Genomic DNA, 22,369 nt, shown 5'->3' with positions numbered 1-22,369 from the left:
GAATATACCGTGTAGACAAAAGGTCATAAACCTGCCCAAACAGAGGGGCGGCGCCAATGTCGTGACGTCACAACTGTATGCCTATTCAGATGTGTATCTACTTACATACGTTCTATGATTATACATAAAACCAGTATATTTAGTAGAATCGGGATATAATGGAATCTGCCAATAAGATGCCACTAGATCTGTGGTATTCATGAACTTTAAATTTGAATTCGCTTTCCATGATTTCGGCCGCCTCCCGCATCAGCAGCCTTTAGCGGTATCGTTCCAGCCATGGCCGCCTCTCCGGATATCGTCCGGTACCTTCTACAAATTCTGAGGGCCCATCTCCTCTGTGCTCCATCCAACAACGCGCGATTTCTCCCTCATGATAGGCTGCCAGCCCACACAGGGGCTGCATACATCACCTGTCAAACAGCTACAGAGAAGAGGACCCTCCTCTGTTGTTCACAGGCCCTCCCATCCTTGGAATTATCTTGGCCAGTGCGCCGCCAGTCTCCACCGCCTTGTCCACCACACTCCGGATGTGTCCCGTGAAGGACATACATTTGCCAAAAACCACGCCCAAGTATCTCACCTGGCGGCGCGGCACTATTTCGGTCTCCTCTACACGGAACCTTATATCCCCTGTCCATTTTCTTCCGGAGAGCAGAACTGCTTCTGTTTTCTCAGGCGCAATCTGGAGGTCCACGCTCCGAAGCCACTCGCACACCATCCGGATGGTCTCGTTCACAGCTTCCACGACTCTGGCTCCATCTCGATTTATTCCTACCACCGCCAGCATACGCAATCATATAGATTCCATTCGGCACCCCCATCATGAACTCCCTGATTTCTCCACCTTCGTCCACTGTCCTCCTGTTCGAGAGGTAGTTCGCCACAACACGCACCAGGCTCTCAGAGATTTTTCTTCTCCTCAGTTCTCTGACTATTGCCCTGAAGGCATTTCTTATGTGTGACCAGCGCACAAAGCCCTCGGGTCTTCCCCATCTCTCCTAAGGTCAGCTCCTTCACCCTATTAATGGCCATCAATGTGGCTCCCCTAGGCTGTCAGCCTGCTCCTGCGCTATAAACTTCACAATCTCTGCAGGCACTCCATCGGGTCCAGGAGCTTTCCCCGTTTCCATCTTTGCTGAGGTTCTTCTTATTTCCTCCGCCGTCACGTCTATCCCCAACTCCATGTCTTCAGAATTCCGGATCCAGTTTATGGATGAGTTTCCTCAACATTTTTTTCGAATTTCGGTATTCATGCCGCTTTAGTAGTTGGTTTGGTCTTCCAGCCGCTCTGCTTGCATCCCTCCTTTTCCTTACGCAATCCCTTCTTGCCTCCGCTATTTCCTATTCCAATATTTAGGCTTGTATCTTCCCTGTATGCCCTTTCTTGGCATTACCTTATCGCAAGTTTCTCATACAAGCTGGATAAGCTGGCCATGCGTCAGGGTTTTATCTCCGAGGTCTTTTTCCACACATTCCCTCAACAGTACTTGGTTCAATTGTCGCACGTTCCACCCCTTTGTTGACCTTGGGGTTTCCTGTCTCCCGTTCATCACGTCAAATATTACGTATCGATGAAAGCTAAGTGATTTTTCCCCCTTCACCCGCCATTGTCTATTTGTATCTGCCAGATCACCTGAACTGGCCGTAACGTCAATCACCAAGTTCCTATCTACATGAACATAGGTAGGGACGCACCCCCTATTCTGCACCATCAGATCGTGCATGGCCAGCCACTCCGCCAACATGGGTCCCCTGCGGTCCTCTACCCTCGATCCCCACTCCTGGATTTGGCGTTCAGGTCTCCCGCCAGTACGACATTGATGTGATTGGTTACCTCCCCTTCGAGCCTTTCTGTCGTTCTTTTCCATTGTGATGAGGAGCCTGCCATGTCTTGTGCTCCTCATCGTTTGCACCGCCTTTCTCCCCTCGGTCGTACTTAGACTACTCTTTACCGCTTTTAAAGTTTCCTCATAGTCCGCATCTTTCTTCTGAACCACAAGGGCATACGTTTTATGTATTTTAGTAGTTTTCCCCAGATTCCTTAACGGTTCCCCCTCCTCTGCATTTGTGGTTACCATCTCAATTGATCTTTTTTGGCTAACATAAATTGTCGCCCTTATGTTTTTCTCGCCACATATATATTCTGTCGCTTTCCTAAGAATACCCCATTTATTACCTTTTGTGGGTATTTTTACTATACTTTGTCTCTCGCTGCAGACCACTGCAGGCGCAAGGTCCCTTAATGCTTCGAACCAACCTTTCCTGACTTCTACTTGTGGCATTGCAGATATGTATTGCTCACCCCTCTTAACTTCCATTATTGTAGTTGCTCTGGTGAGATAGGCTATTTTTTCTGTCTCTCCTGCCAATCCTGCAATATTCTTCAGGTCAGGACCGGTCAGTTCTGCTATTCTGCTAGACTCGCAGTCCTCCATCCCGGGATATAAACCTATATGGTTATACTCTTAGGCCATGATCTTCGGATCGGTGCCCGGAGAGGGGTTTTTAGTCGGTTAGTCCGATACTGCCTTCCACCAGAAGGCGTCTTGTAGATTTTCCCCACTTTGACCCAATAATAAAAAAAAATCCCGGGATATATAGCAATATAAAAATGAGACATTTCTGATTACAGGTCCATCATCATCCAATGGACAACCATATTCTCAATAAATTTAGGAACATCCAAATTGCAAAACTTTTCTCATACTTTTCTATATTATTACGTACTTCTATAATCATAGAAAATTACAAAAAATTATTGAATTATTACGAGTAAACAGAAATGTTGATCAATAATAGTACTAAATACAAAAATATACTCGAAAAATATACTAAAGTTTTAAGTTACCTTAGACGAAAAGATAATTCTATTTAGAAACTCAGACAGAACTAAAAGAGGTTTAATAAATGGACTAGGATCTATACTAAAACAAATTACTGGAAATATGAATGCAGAAGATAACCGAAGAATAACAAATATTGTCGATCACATAAAACAAAATCAAGAAAATATAGTACATCAAATTAATAACCAATTTTCAGTTAACATTGAAATCATTCGTAAGTTCAACCGGACTCTTGAAGATATTCAACATAATGAAAAATCTATTGTAAAAAATATATATTTAATACAAAAATTATTAAATGGTTCTCAGGAACATATAGATGTTTTATAGGCGGGAAATACACTAAATCAGCTTATTCACTTATTTAACATTGTTTTGAATATGTTTCAGGATATTGAGAATTCTTTATCTTTTTGTAATCTTAATTCTATTCACCCGAATATAATTTACAAAGTTGAACTAATTAAAGAACTCAACAATTTTCTCACGTTACCTCTTTTTAGTAGTACCCCAACTTTATTACTTTTTGCCTATTCCAAATTTAAAATTTCAAACAACCATTCGTCCTTCAAAATATATCTTAATTCCGACTTAATACCCCTTTCTAGCATCTGTGATCATATGGATAACCAGTATTTGTGCCATAAGCATTTTACGAGTGACATAAATACCACTTGTCAATCCGACAATTTAAAAAATAATTTTGGTAATTGCCCATATTCCCAGTTAAAGAAGCAAGAAACTCTGGAGTGTATTCCTGGGAATTTACATTGCTTAGAAAAATTGTCTCGAAGTAAAATACAAAAGACATTCCTTTTTAATCATCAGAACAATTGCGACCTCTTTGTTAATGAACAACCGTTGATATTCAATGACACCTATCTAGGAAAACCTTTATTATTGGAACACACTAACTTACAACCACTCATCACAGAGATGAAATAACCTCCCCAAATTAACTTAAAACAATCGGAATTAAACGACTTTATACAAAAACATAGACATAACAAAGAATTTATATGCATATTTAAAAGTAATATCCAAAGCTAATAAGAACCGTGAAGAAATAGAAAATATTCAAAATCAGCCGTTCAATGAAAACAACTTTCAAAGAAACAAAGGGTCTAATAAATTCAAACCATCTGACCAAGTTAAAGATTATGACCCTAATAATAAAATAGTAATTAACAAAGATAACAAACAAATATATATCTCCAAGATTAAATGTCTACCCAAAATAGTTAAAGTTAAACTTTAATTTCAGGTTTATTAACTGGTCACTAAGTTGGACGAAACCACCGGATTGTTTCTGAACAAATTCGGTCCGGCGAAACTGCAACAATATAACAAAAAAATACAAAGACCTTAATCCGTTATTATCCGAAACAAGAAAATTAAATTCACAAGTGCAAAACCTGTACAACAATATCTCTAAACAAAAAATTTATCCAATTTATATCAAAATCCTCAATATAATAAAACTAAATGTAGAAGACAAAATTTATGAAATTCTACCAATAGAAAATATTTACAATAATAGATCAAAACGAGGATTAGTCAATGCTATAGGTTCTCAATTAGAGAAAGTTATCAATGTAGAATCCTACATTTACAATAATCGTGTTACTTTTATTCTCTTCATACCAGTCACTCACGTGATAGAATTTATATTTTACCAAACAATACCCGTTCCTAAAATTAATTCCAGTTCACTAATGTTCTCTACAATTCTGCCAACTTCCAAAACGATTCTGTTTTCAAATTTGTACTTCGCATACGATCCTCAATGTGAAAATTTAAAAGAAACGTACTTCTGCAACAACGCAGCCATAAAACAGTTCCCTAAACTAGAAAACAATTGCGAAATCTCAATACTAACCATGAGATCCACAAACCAATATTGCAAATTAATTAATCAAGAAACTTCAATAAAACTTCAATATAACCTACAAAAATCTACCCAACTGGTCCAAGGAGCTTACTTAATGACGTTGCCAAAGAACTATTATATTTTCACGCCAAATGAAGTTGTCTCAACCGAAAAGAGGATATTTGGTGGAAACCACGAATTGTTGCAATTTCAAATAAATAGGCCGAAAGTCCTCCCCATGAAGGTCTATATTCATGCCGATTATTTTAAAACAAAAACCAAAGAACTACCTGCATTATCTGAAAAATTCGATTACATAGACACATTAGATTTTCAACGACCCATCAAGATTTGGACGATTGTTACATGGTTGCTGTGTGCCATCATAGGCTCTGATTGTTGTGTAAACTTTGTAAAGTGTTATGTACCCGAGTTTTCATGTGTCAACGATATACCACACAGAGGGAAGAAGCAATCTCGATGTCCACGGTTTTCATCCCTTGAGCATCGTTTTAAGGAGTGAGGAATTACCGAATATATAAACAATAACCTCCTTGTTTTTTATGCATGTGTTGCACTTCTGTGTTTTGTTCAATTAGCACGAACCTTCCAGTAAAGCGTAGGCTTGTAACGCTGCCTAATGCAGTACTAGAGTAGAGTACACATAATAACCTCAATCTTTGTGCATTTTTAAAAAGTGTTTTACCGCCTAGTACCTCATAATTCGCTTAAATTTTTGTCTTCTTAGATAATGCACCACAGACGAACTTTTGGAAATAAACTGAGAACTTAAAAAGGACAACTTACCTTTAGATAATACTAAAGACAATATTCCATAATAATATTACAACAATATTGTAATATTAATTATATTACAACAAAATAATCAAACTAGATGCATACTAATCAAATTCTAAAATAATATTTGTATTAAACATTCCGACAGTCCAAATTGATTCGTTTAAGCTATATCATTTATTTTCCCTTCCTTTAAAAGATTCCCGAACCAAACTCTTTCACACCATTCGGAATTCCCATAAATATTTAATCACCTCCGATTTTAATCGACAAATACGCAGTGGTAAACGACATAGACAAATGTCAAAATTTGGACAAAAAGACAAAAATATGCAAAGATATCGTTTTATATCCTGTGGATAACAATGCCATTTGTGAGGCTAAAATCCTAATGAACCCAACAAAAATCCCGGAAATGTGTGGAGTCTCAACATTCGATTGTCAAGATTACAACATTCAGCTAGAATTTCATCTAACTATGAAAGAGCATAATCTAATTACTCAGATATTATAACAACACCACAGATACCTTTTGAAGAACAACTTCCAAAACTAAAACCTTTAAAATTCAATAAATTCAACTTGGATGAACTTAAACTGGCAAAGACAAAATTAAATCAATACCAAGGTCCATGGTTTACTTACTTATCAGTAACTATTGTCATTACCATCATAGTTATTTATAGATGCTGCAAAATAAGAAGAAGGATCATCATCAACCGAATAACCTCTTCAAGTCAACCTCCACCACCGTCTGGACCAGCAGCGAGGATTCAACCCCTTCTTTTGAGATCACAACGAAGACGTCTCTCTATTTCGCAAGTGTGCGATCCTAATATCGAAGAAAATGAACTGTCAGAAGTGATATTTAATGACTGTTAAATTTGTGCCAGTTTAGACTATGAACTATTATAAACTTTATATTTTTTTTTATGATTTTTATTCTTTGTTAGAATAAGGCTCTTCTAAAACGGGGTTAAGCTAAGCAGTTATATTGTTTATTTACGCAGTAAAATATACTATACTCCTTTGTATATTGTTAAATATTTCTTAATTGCAATTTAGATGATTATTACAAGATCATACTCTAGAATTAGAACATCTTAGTCTGTAAAATATATTTTCCTTTGTTAAATTAAGTTATAAATAAGAGTAGCTTACTGTATTCATTTTAATTCATTCCAATATTAGACTTTATCAAAATTATAAATAAAAAAAATCTACGTTTTTTTGACCTCAATTCAAAGAAAAACCCTCGCATTAAATGGTTAATTAGCACCCCGAAATAAATCGACTTCCATGACCTCCACGATCCCCAGACCTCAATCCTATTGAAATTCTTTGGGGTTTGATGGTTCAAATGTGGGAGAACAGTGTGCAAATACGATTTTTTTTTCATATTAAAAAATAATTGTAAACTTCATATAATAATAAAAATATTTCTAAACTTTTGTATCTAATAATAACATAAAAAATATTTGTAAATTTTATTATATAATAACATGAAAAATATTTCTATTTCTTCGATAAGTTCTGTTGCCCTTGTTTATATAACTTATATCTTAAATGTATGTCGTTAAAGTTTAATTGGTCTGGTATCATGCTATGTAAAAAAATTAGATCAGATCTCCGCAGACGAGTCGGTGTATTGACAACAGAGGTAGGTTTTCTTTAAATAAGCTCATTTTCAATAATAAAAATGTATACGCTGCAAGAAAAAATTCAGTTTGTTACGTGGCACCTGAACTGGAAGTTCCAGTTATCGCATTCGCCATCAATTTTCGGAGATTTTTCAAAACATACCGATTCCTAACAGAAACTCTATTCAACGAGTTGTAAATAATTTTCTCACGCACGGTTGTATAAATCTCAGCAATCACAGGATCGAACGTCCGCCCAGACCTGAAATTTTGAACGTGAGGCACGGGGCACTTTGATTTGTGCAAGTATTGAAAACAAGCTAAATCAGCCGATTAGCCAGGTTGCACTGGACTTTAATCTTTCAAGTGCTCAAATACGAAATATACTGAAATCTAATGAATACCCTCCTACAAATTGAAATGTGGGAATGAAAATTTACCTGCCGATAAATACCGCCGCTTGGCATTTTGTGAGTCCATAACGGAAAAGGCAAATGGCGACAACAATTTTATCAGTAAAATACTTTTTACTGATGATTTGTAATTTCCTTTACACGGGCGGCACAATCCCATGGTTACGCGGTATTGGTCAAGGGTAAAATTACGAAAATTTTGTGCTGCCCGTTCCCAGTACCCCCAAAAACTAAATGTTTGGGCTGGTATTTTTGGAGATAACATAGTGGGTCCTTTTTTATAGAAGGTAATCTCACTGGGCAAAAATACCTCGATCTTCTGCAAAACCAAATTGTCCTGGTAGTCTGCCGTTTAGAATTAAACCTGGAAATGTATGGTTTCAACAGGATGGTTGCCCTGCTCACAATACGGTTCGTCTTAGAGAATATTTACGTACCATTTTTGACGAACGCGTCATTAGTGGTTACGGAAGTATTTTTTGGCCAGCTAGATCATCAGAACTTGCACCTTGCGATTTTTTTCTGTGGGGTTACCTGAAGTCCAAATTATACACTTTCCAGGGGAACAGGGCTAATATTATCAATGAATTAAGAGGCCGCATAATTAATTTATTGGAAAATATTACTTCTGACACTCTGGCAAACGTCCGTGAAAATTTTTATGACAGGTTGGGGTATTGTACCACTGCGTATGGAGACGTTTTTGAACACCTTATTTAATTGTTTTTAGTTTATTTTATTTTCCAATATCTCCTCACTGTCTTCCGATAGTGCGTCGGTGATGATTGGAAGCAAAAATTCATTTTTTTCACGACTTAGTAAGGCTTGTCCTAACGCGATTAAACTTCCTTGCCCATCTCATACATGCAATTTAATTGTAAAAACTGCTTGTAAACAAATGCCATCGTGGATTCATGAAGTAGTAACGTTCCTAATTAAATTTGTGCGTAATAGTCCGTGTTAAGGCCAAAATGCCTTATATACACAAAAATTGTATTTAGTTTAATGTAATGTAACCCATTTGTGTTTATGCGCACGGAAAAGGCGCAAGAGGTACCTCTGCCGGCGTGCAACAGCGAGTCTGCCTGTAGACATGCGTGCGAGGTGCACGAATGTTACATATAATTCCTTGTTTATGCAAATAAATCCATTAAATATCAACAAATCTGTGTGTGTCAGCAGCATCGACCTAAACAAAAAGAAATACAGTCCACTTAGATGCCAGAACACAACAGTCCGAAACGGGAGGCAGAATTTGAGTTTTTTTTGATAAGTTTGCAAAGGCTCGAGAGCAAATTAATAAAGATGGTTAACTCAACATCAAGCTATTGAACGTTTGTTGTTGTGCTGGCCAACCATAGTAGCTTATTTATCTGATATGACAAGCAAAAAAGGAGAAACAAAAATACAAATTACAAATAACATTGACCCTAGAGTAAAACAAAATTCTCAGAGAACATTGCAAGACTGGTTTACAATTATTATTTCTCACGACACTAAAGCCTATGTGTACTTTTTGAAATTTATTTTAAATTATTTTAATATGCACAATGCCTTTTTTCAGTCAACGTAACCAAGGATTCATTTACTGTACAGTTTCACAGAAATGTTGCTGATCTCAATCCTGCGACGTTTCCTCAAATCTGGTTTATTAAGGCATTTCGACTGTATAACACAAATAAAACTCGATGTTTTCACCAATCATTAAGAAAATATCGATTGTGGTGAAGAAAGTAACAACATCGTCAATAATTTGCTTATTAGTTCTGAAGAACAACGAAAATTAGGAAAAGAGATTCAGTCGAATTGTTTGAAATTTTACATTTCAGCTGCTATAGCGATTTTGTCACATTTAGACACACTAAGCGACAGTGATGACTTTTTGGCAAAATTAAAAATTTTTGATTCTGAGAAAATTATCGATGACGTTTCTATCGATAATTTTAATACGGTGTTAGCTGTATCTAAAATATTGAATGTAGACATCGACAGAGAAGAGATCTTAAAAAATTATGAGAGATTACTCATCTTCAAATATTCTAGATATTCTGCTGATGAATATGTACCATCAGATACCTCAAACGACTCACAAATCAAATATAAAAATGAAGAAACCTTGAAAAATATCTTATATATTATATGGAAGTTGGGCATTTTTCAAGACATTTATTTGAATTGAATAAAGAAGAAGAAATTCTGAAAATGAATATTATCCTTGTGTAACCTGTCTTTGCTATTTTAAAAAATCATATTTATGGGGCACAGAAAAAAATGTCGGGTGCTGAAGTGTGCAGACCCACATCCCACGCACACCTGCACCAAATCAAGGATCAAGGAGGATGTCCCAGGTGGAGAGGCGGACACAACAACAGCGCCCGACCGGAGTCCAACCACAGCCACAGGAGAACTACTGGCAGAAGAGGATGGCCTCCAAGACAACAGTACAAAACCAGGAGCACCAGGAGCAGCGACTCACACCCGAAAACTTCCCACCCTTGCCGACGAGGAGAGAGGAGAACGGAATCATCGAACCGGCTAAGCCAATCGCCCAACCTGGTGTGGTTCAAAATGATCTAATAAATATCTTTTCAGAGTTCCGCCAGCTGAGCGGAAAGGTCAAACTCGGGGGGTCTTCGACGTCTCCGCAAGGACCAGTCATCCGCAGAGAAGTTTATGGTCTTCATGGCAAATATAACATCCAAGATTACGCTCAAACACTCAGCGGCAAGTCTATTTTTTCAACCATTGATCTTGTGCGAGCGTTCAACCAGATACCAGTCGTGGAAGAAGATATTCCGAAGACCGCCATCACCACATCGTTTGGACTGTTTGAATTCAGATTTATGACGTTTGGACTACGTAATGGAGCTCAGACGTTTCAGCGTTTCATCGACGAAGTACTCCAAGGTCTCGAGTTTTGTTTCGCCTATATTGATGACATTCTTGTGGCGTCATCATCTCATGAGGAGAACCTACGACACCTGGTGATTTTATTCAAATGCCTAAAGAGTAGTGATAAATCCAGGAAAGTGTGTATTCGGTAAATCCGAGGTGAAATTCCTCGGCTACCTAGTATCAAACACGGGCACTCGTCCATTACCCGAAAAGGTTAGCGCAATTCGTAGCTTCCCGCAGCCACACACCGTGAAGCAACTTCGGCAGTTCAACGGCATGACAAACTTTTACAGAAGTGGCACATATTCAAGCACCGCTAAATCAACTTCTACAAAGGTATCGAAAGAGGAAAGACGCCTGTTAAGTGGACACCAGAGGCTGTCCAGGCTTTTGAAGCTACAAAGGGGTGCCTAGCGCAAGCTACACTCCTTGCTCATCCTACATTGGGTGCACTGTTGACAATATTCACTGATGCATCGGACTTTGCGATTGGTGCGTCCTTGCAACAAAAAATCGATGGTGACTGGCAACCGCTAGAATTCTTCTCGAAGAAGTTGAGCCCTGCTGAAATGAAATACGAAGCCTACAATCGAGAATTGCTACCAAGCCGTAAGCTATTTTCGCCACATGGTCGAAGGAAGAGAATTCTCAATCCATACTGACCACAAACCAATCACTTTCGCATTCAGAAAAAAGGATCACCAGTGCTCGCCACGTCAATTTCGTCACCTGGAGACTGGAGAATACAATGTTGTCGCGGATACGTTCTCGCGAGTAGAGGAAGTTCATAGTATCTTCGATTATGAACATTCCTAATTCAACGGCCACAGTATGTTGCGATGTGTCGACACGGACAGCAAGTTCCTTCATCACGAACAGTTCACCGATTGTCGCATCCCGGAATCAAGGCCACGGTTAAGCTGGTAACTCAACGATTCGCGGTCTTAAAGGTACTGCAGTCGCTTTAGTCTATGTACAGTCGTTACGTCTACCACGAGAGTTCCTAGGAAACTTCCAGAAGGGAAACACTGAAAACGCCGCCGTCTATATAAAGGAATTGTGCCAACATATGCGTAACCTTAGACCAACGAGTGGAAGCCGTCATGGTAATACGAAGATTTTCGTCTTTAAGGATCTCCACACGGCAGACCAAGTGTTCCTGCGCAATGATGATCCTAAAGCACCATTACAACCGCCATATGAGGGACCGTACAAGGTGATTGATCGGAACAAACAGACATTCACCTTGGACATCCGCGGACGTCATGTCACGGTGAATGTAGATCGTCTTAAACCAGCACATACTCTCTCAGAGAATATCCCAGAGGAATATTTGCATACCGATGTGGGAAATACGTATATTTTTGTACCAGATAGACCAGCAACATTGGACACTACGGTCCAACCAGGCCCGTCCAGTGACAATTCCAAGAGGAACAAGGATACAGTGATACAGCCCGATTCCAGTCAAGACACACGACAGGAACCAAATCAACAACATGCGTTACCAGTACCAACAGGAACAAGTTTACGCAGATCGAACAGAAGAGTTCGATTCGTAGATAGGTGCCAAGCCGGGCTTAAGAAATTATGGGAAAATTTCAGTAACCTAGAAGAAAAATTACTGGAGAGTATGAAAGAGAGACTAATGGAAGACACTAGTAATATAAAGACTGATCTAATGGGGAGAAATATACGAGAACGTTCTCAGCAAGTAAACGAGGATGTTCGATATTTGCAACAAAGGTTGGAGGAAATCACTCAACAGTTAGAACAACAACAAGGATAATAAAATTGAGGCACGACCATTACATGACAAACAACGTTGTCATCAGGAAACAACCTGAACACTTAAGAGAATTGATGTTGAGAAGAAACCTGTTGAACCACCAACATTTAAAGGTAAATTTCCATGGGCAACATTTCTTTTACAGTTTGAAGCGGCAGCCCTGGCAAATGGTTGGAATGACGTTGAAAAGACAACGCAGCTAATTCTGGCACTGCGGGGAGATGCTGCCGATGTGCTATTGCAAATGTCTGCCTTGGAAAGAACAAATTACGTACACTTGGTGAACCGGTTAGAAATGAGATTTGGGCAAACACATTTGGAGTATAGTATAGCATTCATCGATGGATTAAGAGACCGAGAAACTAGCAGGGCTAAACCGTCCTCGTCGGAGTGCTCAAGCATTAGCTTCAAATCCGATTCATCACAGGAGGTCGAACACAACACTATATAGGATAACGAATTTCAATTTTTTGTTTTCAGCATTTAATCAAGAAAAAACTTTCCACCAAATTTTAAACTGTCATGTTATTTTATGAGGAAAAGAAAATAAATATAAAAGGTCAGTTTCACATTTACTATAAACTAATTTTGCATGGTATCATACCGACTGTGTGTTTTTGGTACAATTACAACTGTTCAATTTTGTATTATAAAAATATAAATTGTCATTAATATGTGGGTAAGCAAATATTGAGCAAATGTTAAATTTTATTTTATCGTACTAAAATATATCTCACAAATCTTACTGGACAATTATTTTTGGGTATATTTTTACTTCCAAGGTACCTTTTCTGTTTAAATGTTGTCATAAATTGTATCAATCTACAATATTTGCCACTCACAATAAGTTAGAACATAATTTATATTATACTATATTTTTAACTTAACTATTATACAAAATTATTTTAATAAATTGAAAAACTAATATGTTTTCAGTACTTAACCAAGAAACTGAAGAACTGAAGAAAGAAAATGAATTGAATCAGAAATGTAAATATAAAAGGTCAGTCCCACATTTACTATAAACAAATTTTGCATAGTATGATACCGATTGTGTGTTTTTAAAGGCACAATTAAAACCATTTTGTTTTGTATTGTAAAAATATAAATTTTCATTAATATATGGTTAATATATTGATAACTAAATGGACATATAGACAGGAACTAATTCCAACAAACGTCGACCAATAAACCCGAACAACTATATATATGAAAACTATAATCACGACAGCTTCAACCTTTACAATCTACAATATTTTTCTCTAACAATAATTGTGTATGAATGTGACTGTGACGGATACAAGATTTGGCAAAAGTGCTTTCAAAATTGAGTCTCAATTTAAAGAAAAAAGAACAGTCAGAAAAAAACGAATGGTTCGATTATGAACATATTGATGAACCTATTCAGTCTTTTGAAATGCAGAGTTGACTTTTATAACACAATGATTGATGCTATTATTTTCGACACCGAATATCGATTTAAAGTGCTCAATGAATATTTTGAACAATTTGGTTTTATTTATGATATCAGTTATTTAAATTCTATATCAAAAGACCTTCTCAAGTATTGTAATGATTAGGTACAATAGACAACAGCCTTTCGAACTATATGAAGAACTCCAACTTTTAAAAACGAATTCACTAGACTCTATCAACGACGCGAAACAACTCATTCAGTACATTTTAGAAAATAATTTGAAAGAAATATATTCAAATGTTTATGTAACAATTAGAATCATACTCACAGATCCCGTCAGTACAGCTTCCGCTGAGAGAAGCTTCTCAATGTTAAAATTGATTAAGACATACTTGAGAAACACGATGAGTCAAGAGGGACTATCTGCGTTATCAGTTCTATCAATTGAAGCTGAAATAGCGGCTAGTGTTAGCTATGACATAATGGTGAAAAAGTTCAGTGAGGCCAAAAGTCGAAAAGTTCGTCTATTTTAATTTCTATTTGTGTAATTTTTGTCATCATTTGATTAGCAATAAATCTCGTTATTTCATACATTAGTTTAACTATAATTCGACTTATGTAAATTAACGTTTTCTTGACTGGGAAAAAAGGAGGCTTTCAAAGAACTGAAGAAGTCCACCCAGATCGAGGAACGAGAACGTAGCATGCGTTATAAATAACGTCAGTGTTTGTTTTCATGAAACAAATTGCCTAAATTATATGTCCAATCAGTAAACATCAATAGTTTAAGAAGATCAATTCATTTGGCAATTTTGAAATATGAAGGAAATGCTATAACAAATTAACAACCATCACTGCAACTGTTTGAATAAACTGAAACCAAAAACCATTGCACGTATATTAATGCACCCAGTAATAACATACTCCAATGTTTGAGGAGCAGCAGGTTATAAACCTTAAATTATCACTGTTGCAAATTATGCGATTTATGATTTAAAAAACAAAACTGACAACTTCTTATCTGCTTAGCAGATTTTTATGTTTTTAAGAAATGGTGTCCAAACTTTATAAAGTTTTATGGTTACTTATTTTCTATTCTGATGATATTATTTCTGTATTTGTAGATCTCAATTGCTGCAACGATATTCACTTGTTGAGGTTCATGGAATTTCATGTTTCCACAGGTCCAGAATGTTCAGTTTTAAATATTCATCTCATTGAACATTTTTCAGATGGATGCGAACTTTTTATCGTATATTATTGTACAAAAATTCTTCAGTTAACTAAAATTAGAACTATAGATGAAGAGAATTGAAAGAATCCTTGGATGTCAGACCACATGCCACACCACACCTGAGACAAAATTAAATAATCTTCAGTCAATATTTTGTGTGGGAGATATTTTGGTCCTCATTGAATATTTTGTTTAGTAATTCAGAAATCACAAAATAATAATAAAATAGTTTAGACTATTTTAATTTGATTTTCGTGATTTGCACGTGACCACTATTAGATTTTATTTTCTACTAGTGCAGGTTCACACAATAGGATTCAAATTTAACAAGTTCTACAGGGTTTCCCAGAATATGTGGGCAATCTTCTGGATTCAGATAGAACACACAAAAATAATAGGACAAGTTCCCACAATTTTTTCCTACGACCTTCCTTCCGTTTGTTTTTAAATAACTTGAAGTGTGATAATAGGTGGAATAGAATAATTTTTAATATGATTGTAACTAAGTAAGTCTCCTTAACATGGGCAGCCTAAATTACATTCGGCCTATTTAGTTTGACAGGGACGAATTAGACATAACACATTAATTCTATTTTTTACATCCTGTATGATAAAGGCACAATATTTTTAAACAGCATAATCCTTAAGTTAAAAATAGGTACGTTTACAAAAATATTATTGATATTGTGAAGCTAATTTAGAAATTAAGTTATTAATTTTGAAAAATATATGAATAAATTAAAAAATATTAGATTAATTGAAATTTATATATTTTTTAAATATGGTTAAATAAGTATTAAAATTTGAGACTTTCAAAATTCCATTAATTTGGAATCTTTGTTTAAAATTTTGAACATGTTGTTCAAAAATTATTGAAAAATATCTAAACTACCTGGTATTTTATAAATTAATTTTTAATTATAATTTGGTCGTGTTCTGATTTTCTGTAAAGCATTTGGATTATAATAAATTATTTAATAATTATTACCATAAACAATGAAATTAAAATAAAATAAAATAATATTTCATTAATTATGCTTTTTACTTTGACCTTTGTTTTGAAGAGACCTGTATGAGTTGCTTGTGATAAATATTCCTAAATAATATTCGTTTTAGTTAACCGTGAAGAAATCAGTATCAAAAATTTACTTTTAAACATGCTTAAAGTAACATAAAAGACCTATAAATAATTAAAAATTAATAATATTAAAGAAAGGAGGAAAATCAAATCACTAAATTGTCTTGAAAAGTATGGTACCACTTTTTAAATATGATTTTCATAATTTTACATAAGAAATTAGTGAACAAAAATCATGCATCACAAATAATATTAGGCAATTTAATTATTAATTAAACAAAATGTACTGAAGAGAAAAAGAAAAAGATTTGTTTATTGAAGTCACCAATACTATACACAATAAATTATCACATTAATATATTTAAGTCATAGTTTAATATGATGCATCGTATTTTATAAATATGAAATAATATATCACCCAGTTTAACACCAATAAATTCTTATAAATTGTTATTTATAGTGGTTACACATGGCATAAAACTAAATGATAACCTCTTGCAGTACTCACAAAAATTATTGTGGATCTAGTGTAAAGTTGGGACTAAACACAAGTTTAATACATTGTACCTTAAGAGCAGATTAATGAGAATTATTGATTGTATATTATATTTCACTTTTATATCATATATCCTATTTTGATGGTTGTTGTAAGTTACATCTTAATCAATAACTCCACATATTGTAAGATGAATTTATACTGACCTAATATTTTGATTTCAGACTCGTTGGAATATGGATAAACACAAATAGAGGTTCTAAGGAATCCTAAATTTAAGCACCAGCTTATTTTGTCAATTATTGCCACCAGTGTTTTAAATCTTACATATATATATATAATATATATGTTATATCTGATAGATAAGCATATTTTATTGTTTATCTACGCATTAGAAATATGATACTTCTTTATGCATTGTTGAATATTTCTGAGTTGCAGAATACACTCTAAAATTAGAATACCTTAGTTTGTAAGATATTGTTCTTTGTTAGTATAAGTTATATATAGGAGTACAATACTGTATCGCAATGATTATTATTCTTACTCTCATTCTGATTGTTATTCCAATTCCATCTTTAATAAGTAAAATGTATTTTAACTTTCTGTTCAACTAAATATAATAACAAATTGTATAATTAAAATAAAAGTTTTTAAAAAATTAAATAAGTGTCGTGATTCGCAACAAATTTGGCGACGAGGATGGGATATCTTCAACAATAACCAGAAGAAGATCATACGTAATCTACTCAAGCAGCTTTTGGTGGAAGAATCCTTTGAAGATAACGAATCTCGCACAAGATGTCCAGAATACTGTAAGTCGATTCCTTTTCTTACCATTCCTTATTTTTACTCATAATTGATATAGTTTATTCGTATTTAATTCGTTCTATTATAATTCTATAACAATGCCTGATTCAACTAGTGAAGAAATGCCTACATATAAATTGACTGAATTGTTTTCTCTTATACCTGAATATGATGGTGATCAAATTTTATTAAGTGCTTTCATAAATTCTTGTAATACTGCTTTGGAATTATGTGAAGGTAAACAAGATATTTTATTAACTGTCCATATCAAAAATAAATTACGTGGTCGTGCCTCTCAACTGATAAACTCTAGAAATATTAATATTGGCGAGAAATCAAAATTTTATTAAATACTCATTTTGGTGACAGTCGTGATTCAAACTCTTTAATTCATGATTTAAATAGGATTAGACAGGGACCAAATGAAAATCCATTAGGTTTTATTCACAGAATCAATGCACATAACGCAAAACTTCATAGTTGTATAAACACTCAAAATCTTTCGCGTGAGCAAAAGGAAAGTCAATGCACCATGATTGATAATATGTGCCTTGATACTCTCCTTACCGGTCTAGATAGTAAATTAGGGTCAATAATACGTGCAAGTAATCCGCAAGACCTTGTTGAAGCAGCAATTCGTAAAAAAGGCGAATGTCAACTAAACTACCTGGAAGCCTCTAAGTCACCTAACAAGAATCAAAATTATTTACAAAATAAAAATGCAAAATCTAAATTTTGTAATTATTGCAAAAAATCTGGTCATTCAATTAACGAATGTAGAAACAAAAATAATAATTCACAAACAAGCCAAATTAATAGAACGCATTCTAATTATAATTATAATAATAATAATAACAATTATCAAAAGAATCCCTATAACTCAAATAATCTGAATAATCAAGCTCGTTACAAACCAAACTATAATTCAAATCATTTTAATCCTAGTTATAAAAAAACTCAATTTAATCAATCTAATTCCAATAATCAGAGCAATAACTACTCAAGAAGTACAAATGCTTTAAACAGACAACAGGAGTGCACGATGGGCGATGTAACTCCTTCAACATCAAAAGCCCAACCAAATCAAATCAGAACAGAAAGAACAACGTTTTAAATACACTTTTCCAATATAATAATTCAAATAAACATAATAATTATAATATTAAAAATAATTCCCATGAACGTAATAATAAATATTGTCATAAAAAAACTCAACAAATAAAAAATTATCATCATCATGAACAAATAAATAAATCTTATGACCAAAAGTGTCAAATAAATAATAATGAATATGATAATGAATATAATAATAAAAATGTCGTAGTAGAAAATGAATACTTTGGTGAAAGATATTACAACGTTGAACCTGACTATTTTTATGAAAATTTTGAAGGTATCAATGAAAGCTGTAATAATGAGCCAAATAGCGACAACTTTTTAAATAACAATGATGATGCAACTTATGTTAATGCTTTGAATGAGAATGAAATACCCAATATTACGGTTTCCTTAAAGAAGGATTCGTATAATAAAATCATTAATAAACCTTACATTTACTATATAACATTTAAATATGGGAATAATATTAAATTAATTACGGGAATAGATTATAAAATAACAATTATGAAACCCAATTTTTATAAAAATGTTGAAATATATTCAACTAATGAAACTAAATACAATGAAGAAGAATTAATCGAACTATTAAAGAAAAGTGAAGATAAATATATTTCAGAATTAAAAATCGAATATAATGATAAAATCATAAATGATAATATAAATAAAATATACGCTGTTTTAAATATAAAAGAAAATAAAATAATTTTACCAAAACTCATAAAAAAGGCTACTATGATGAATCATAATAATGATCAAAATAATTTGAAATTTGTAATAGGAAAATTTTTAAATGGAAATTTTAAATTTTTAATTGACACCGGTTCAACAATTACAATTGTGAAACCTTATGTCATAAGCAAAGATACAACAATTCAAAAAACGCACACAATAGTTACAAGTGTGAATGGTGCTTTTACAGTTGATAAAAAATGTGAATTTGATATATTTAATGACACCTACGATGTTTACATTCATGATTTAAATTTAGAATTTGATGGAATTTTTGGAATAGATATCTTAAACTATTTTGGAGCAACAATTGATCTTAATGAAAATGAAATCTTCTTTAAGAAAGTTGATTATTCAATACCTTTATACAATAATGAATCGTACGAAAATTGTCAAAAATCAGTAAACGTAGTAATGTCTCCAAGAACGGAACAAATTATAAAATTAAAAACAAATTCAAAAGTTAAAGAAGGTCTATGTTTAAAACAAACCATAAATAAAAACCTATTATTAGCTGAAGCAATTGTTAAAGTAGAAAACGGACATTTTTTAACAACAATTTGTAATACAAGTGAAGATGAAATAGAAACAAAAATCAATCCGATAGAAATTATAGAATTACCAAATATTAATTACATTAATAACCTTATCAAAAAAATAAACAGTAACAATATTACAACATCTAAATCTAGAAACGATAAAATTCTTGATCAATTAAGACTAAAACATTTAAACGAAGAGGAACAAAATTTAATAGAAGACTTATGTTTAAAATATAACGACATATTCTATATAGATGGTGATAAATTATCATTTACTAATGAGATTAAACATTGCATTGACACAGGAAATGCAAAACCAATATACACAAAATCGTATCGATATCCACATATCCATAAAACCGAAGTAAAAACTCAAATTGACAAAATGTTAGACCAAAATATCATTCAACCCTCTATATCTCCCTGGTCCTCTCCAGTGTGGGTAGTTCCGAAAAAACCTGATGCTAGTGGAAAAATTAAATGGCGTGTAGTCATTGATTATAGAAAATTAAACGAAATTACCGTCTCAGATCGTTACCCTTTACCAAACATTTCTGATATTTTAGATCAACTAGGTAAATGTTCTTATTTTACAACTCTAGATCTTGCTAGTGGTTTTCATCAAATAGAATTAAATAAAGAAGATATTCCTAAAACAGAATTTACAGTTGAAAATGGTCACTATGAATATGTTCGTATGCCATTTGGATTAAAGAACGCTCCTTCTACTTTTCAAAGAGTGATGGATCATATAATGTCTGGTATTCAAAATGAAAAATGTTTAATTTATATGGATGATATTATTATTTACTCTCCTACTTTAGAAGAACATATACAAAGATTGAACGAAGTTTTTAAACGATTACAAAAGTATAATTTAAAATTGCAACCAGATAAATGTGAATTTCTTCGTAACGAAGTTTGTTATTTAGGTCACATTATTACTTCAGATGTTCAAAACTTCCCTCAACCTACTAATGTTAAAGAAATTCGAACATTCCTTGGTTTAACTGGTTATTACCGCAGATTTATTCCTAATTATGCTAAAATTATAAAACCTTTAACAAATCTCTTAAAAAAGGATATTAATTTTGATTTCGACAGAGAATGTATTGATTCATTTAATCAATGTAAGCAACTGCTTATCTCTTCTCCAATATTACGCTATCCAAACATTGAAGAAGAATTTATACTCACAACTGATGCTTCTGCATATGCTATAGGCTCAGTACTTTCTCAAGGTCCTATATCAAAAGATTTACCAATCGCTTACGCATCAAGAACGTTAAGTCCCGCAGAAATTAAATATTCTGTAATTGAAAGAGAACTCCTTGCAATAATTTGGTCAGTAAAACATTTCCGTCCATATCTCTATGGAAGAAAATTCAAACTTATCACAGATCACAGACCTTTAACATGGCTTTTCTCAATAAAAGATCCGGGTTCAAGACTAGCTCGTTGGCGTTTAAAATTAGAAGAATATGACTATGAAATTATTTATAAACCAGGAAAAATAAACCGAAACGCAGATGCTTTATCTCGTATTAAAATTGAAAATATTAACGCTATGGACAATAATGATGAAAATGATAATCTCAGTGAAACAACTGAAATAGCTCCTGAATCAACAAAAGAAGAATATAAACGATTTATTGAAATAACAAAAACTGAATCTATAATAGACTTTTCAAAAATTTCATATACCAACAATCAGATATTAGACAAACAACATAAAAATGTTGTAGTATTTTTTCAAAAAGGAAATATAAATAAACTTCAAGAACAAATAATGGATGATTTCTTAAATTATAATGAAGATTTCTCAACAACGAAACTAAATACCGTCTGTAGTTCGTCAGTACCTAATAGACGATATTTCATAATTGCAATTACAAATGAAAAAGAAGACATACAAAGACAAATTTTTAAAATTCTTTACGAAAACAAAGATATATTTTCTGAAGATAAAACGTACTATTTTGAAAACCTCAATGAAATTAATATGGCAGAAATACTCTCTTTTATATTTGCCGATGACGAAAGAAACTTTATAATCTGTAAAAATATAATTATAGAACCAAACGTCGATGAACGTAATACTATTTTAGACAACTTTCACAATGGAAAAAATAATCTTCATAGGGGAATTAATGAAACCTTGCGAAGAATCAAAGAAAAATATTATTGGAAAAACATCCAAAAAGACGTCGAGAATTACGTGAAATCTTGGGAAGTATGTAACAGAACTAAAAGTAACCGACAGAATACAGATCAACCTCTTGTGATAACTGAAACTCCTAAAACAGCTTTTGAAAGATTAAACATAGATATTTTGGAAATCCCAAAATCTAATTACATCTTAACTATCCGCGACGAATTAACAAAATTCACACAAGCATATCCTTTAATGAACAAGTCTGCAAAACAAGTTGCATTAACACTGTTACTATATTTTCAACACTATGGTATTCCTCTCCGAATTCATTGTGATGCTGGAAAAGAATTTAACAATAACACCATAAAAGATTTAGCCAAACTATACAATTTCAAATTAACTTTTAGCTCAGTGGCACATCCGCAAAGCAACGGATCACTAGAACGATTCCATTCAACTTTGATCGAAATGATAAGAATCTTTAAAATAGAAAATCCCGATGAACATATCTTAAATGCTCTACCTTATGCTGTAA

General features: G+C 33.7%; 1 protein-coding gene across 4 annotated transcripts in view; it reads right to left on the bottom strand.

Annotated features, from left to right (window-relative positions):
• Positions 1-971: 971 nt before the first annotated feature.
• Positions 972-22,369, bottom strand: part of LOC126265729 (uncharacterized) — a 177,561-nt gene continuing 156,163 nt past the window's right edge. For all 4 annotated transcript variants that reach the window (XM_049968185.1, XM_049968184.1, XM_049968187.1 and 1 more), the window contains exon 3: positions 972-2,732. In XM_049968185.1, coding sequence (XP_049824142.1) covers positions 1,413-2,438 — 1,026 coding nt within the window. In that variant the 5' untranslated portion in view covers positions 2,439-2,732 and the 3' untranslated portion in view covers positions 972-1,412. The remainder of the gene's footprint in view (positions 2,733-22,369) is intronic.

This window comes from Aethina tumida, chromosome 5 (genome assembly GCF_024364675.1).
Source record: "Aethina tumida isolate Nest 87 chromosome 5, icAetTumi1.1, whole genome shotgun sequence".
Classification (NCBI taxonomy): domain Eukaryota; kingdom Metazoa; phylum Arthropoda; class Insecta; order Coleoptera; family Nitidulidae; genus Aethina; species Aethina tumida.
This window is presented reverse-complemented; position numbering and strand designations above follow the sequence as displayed.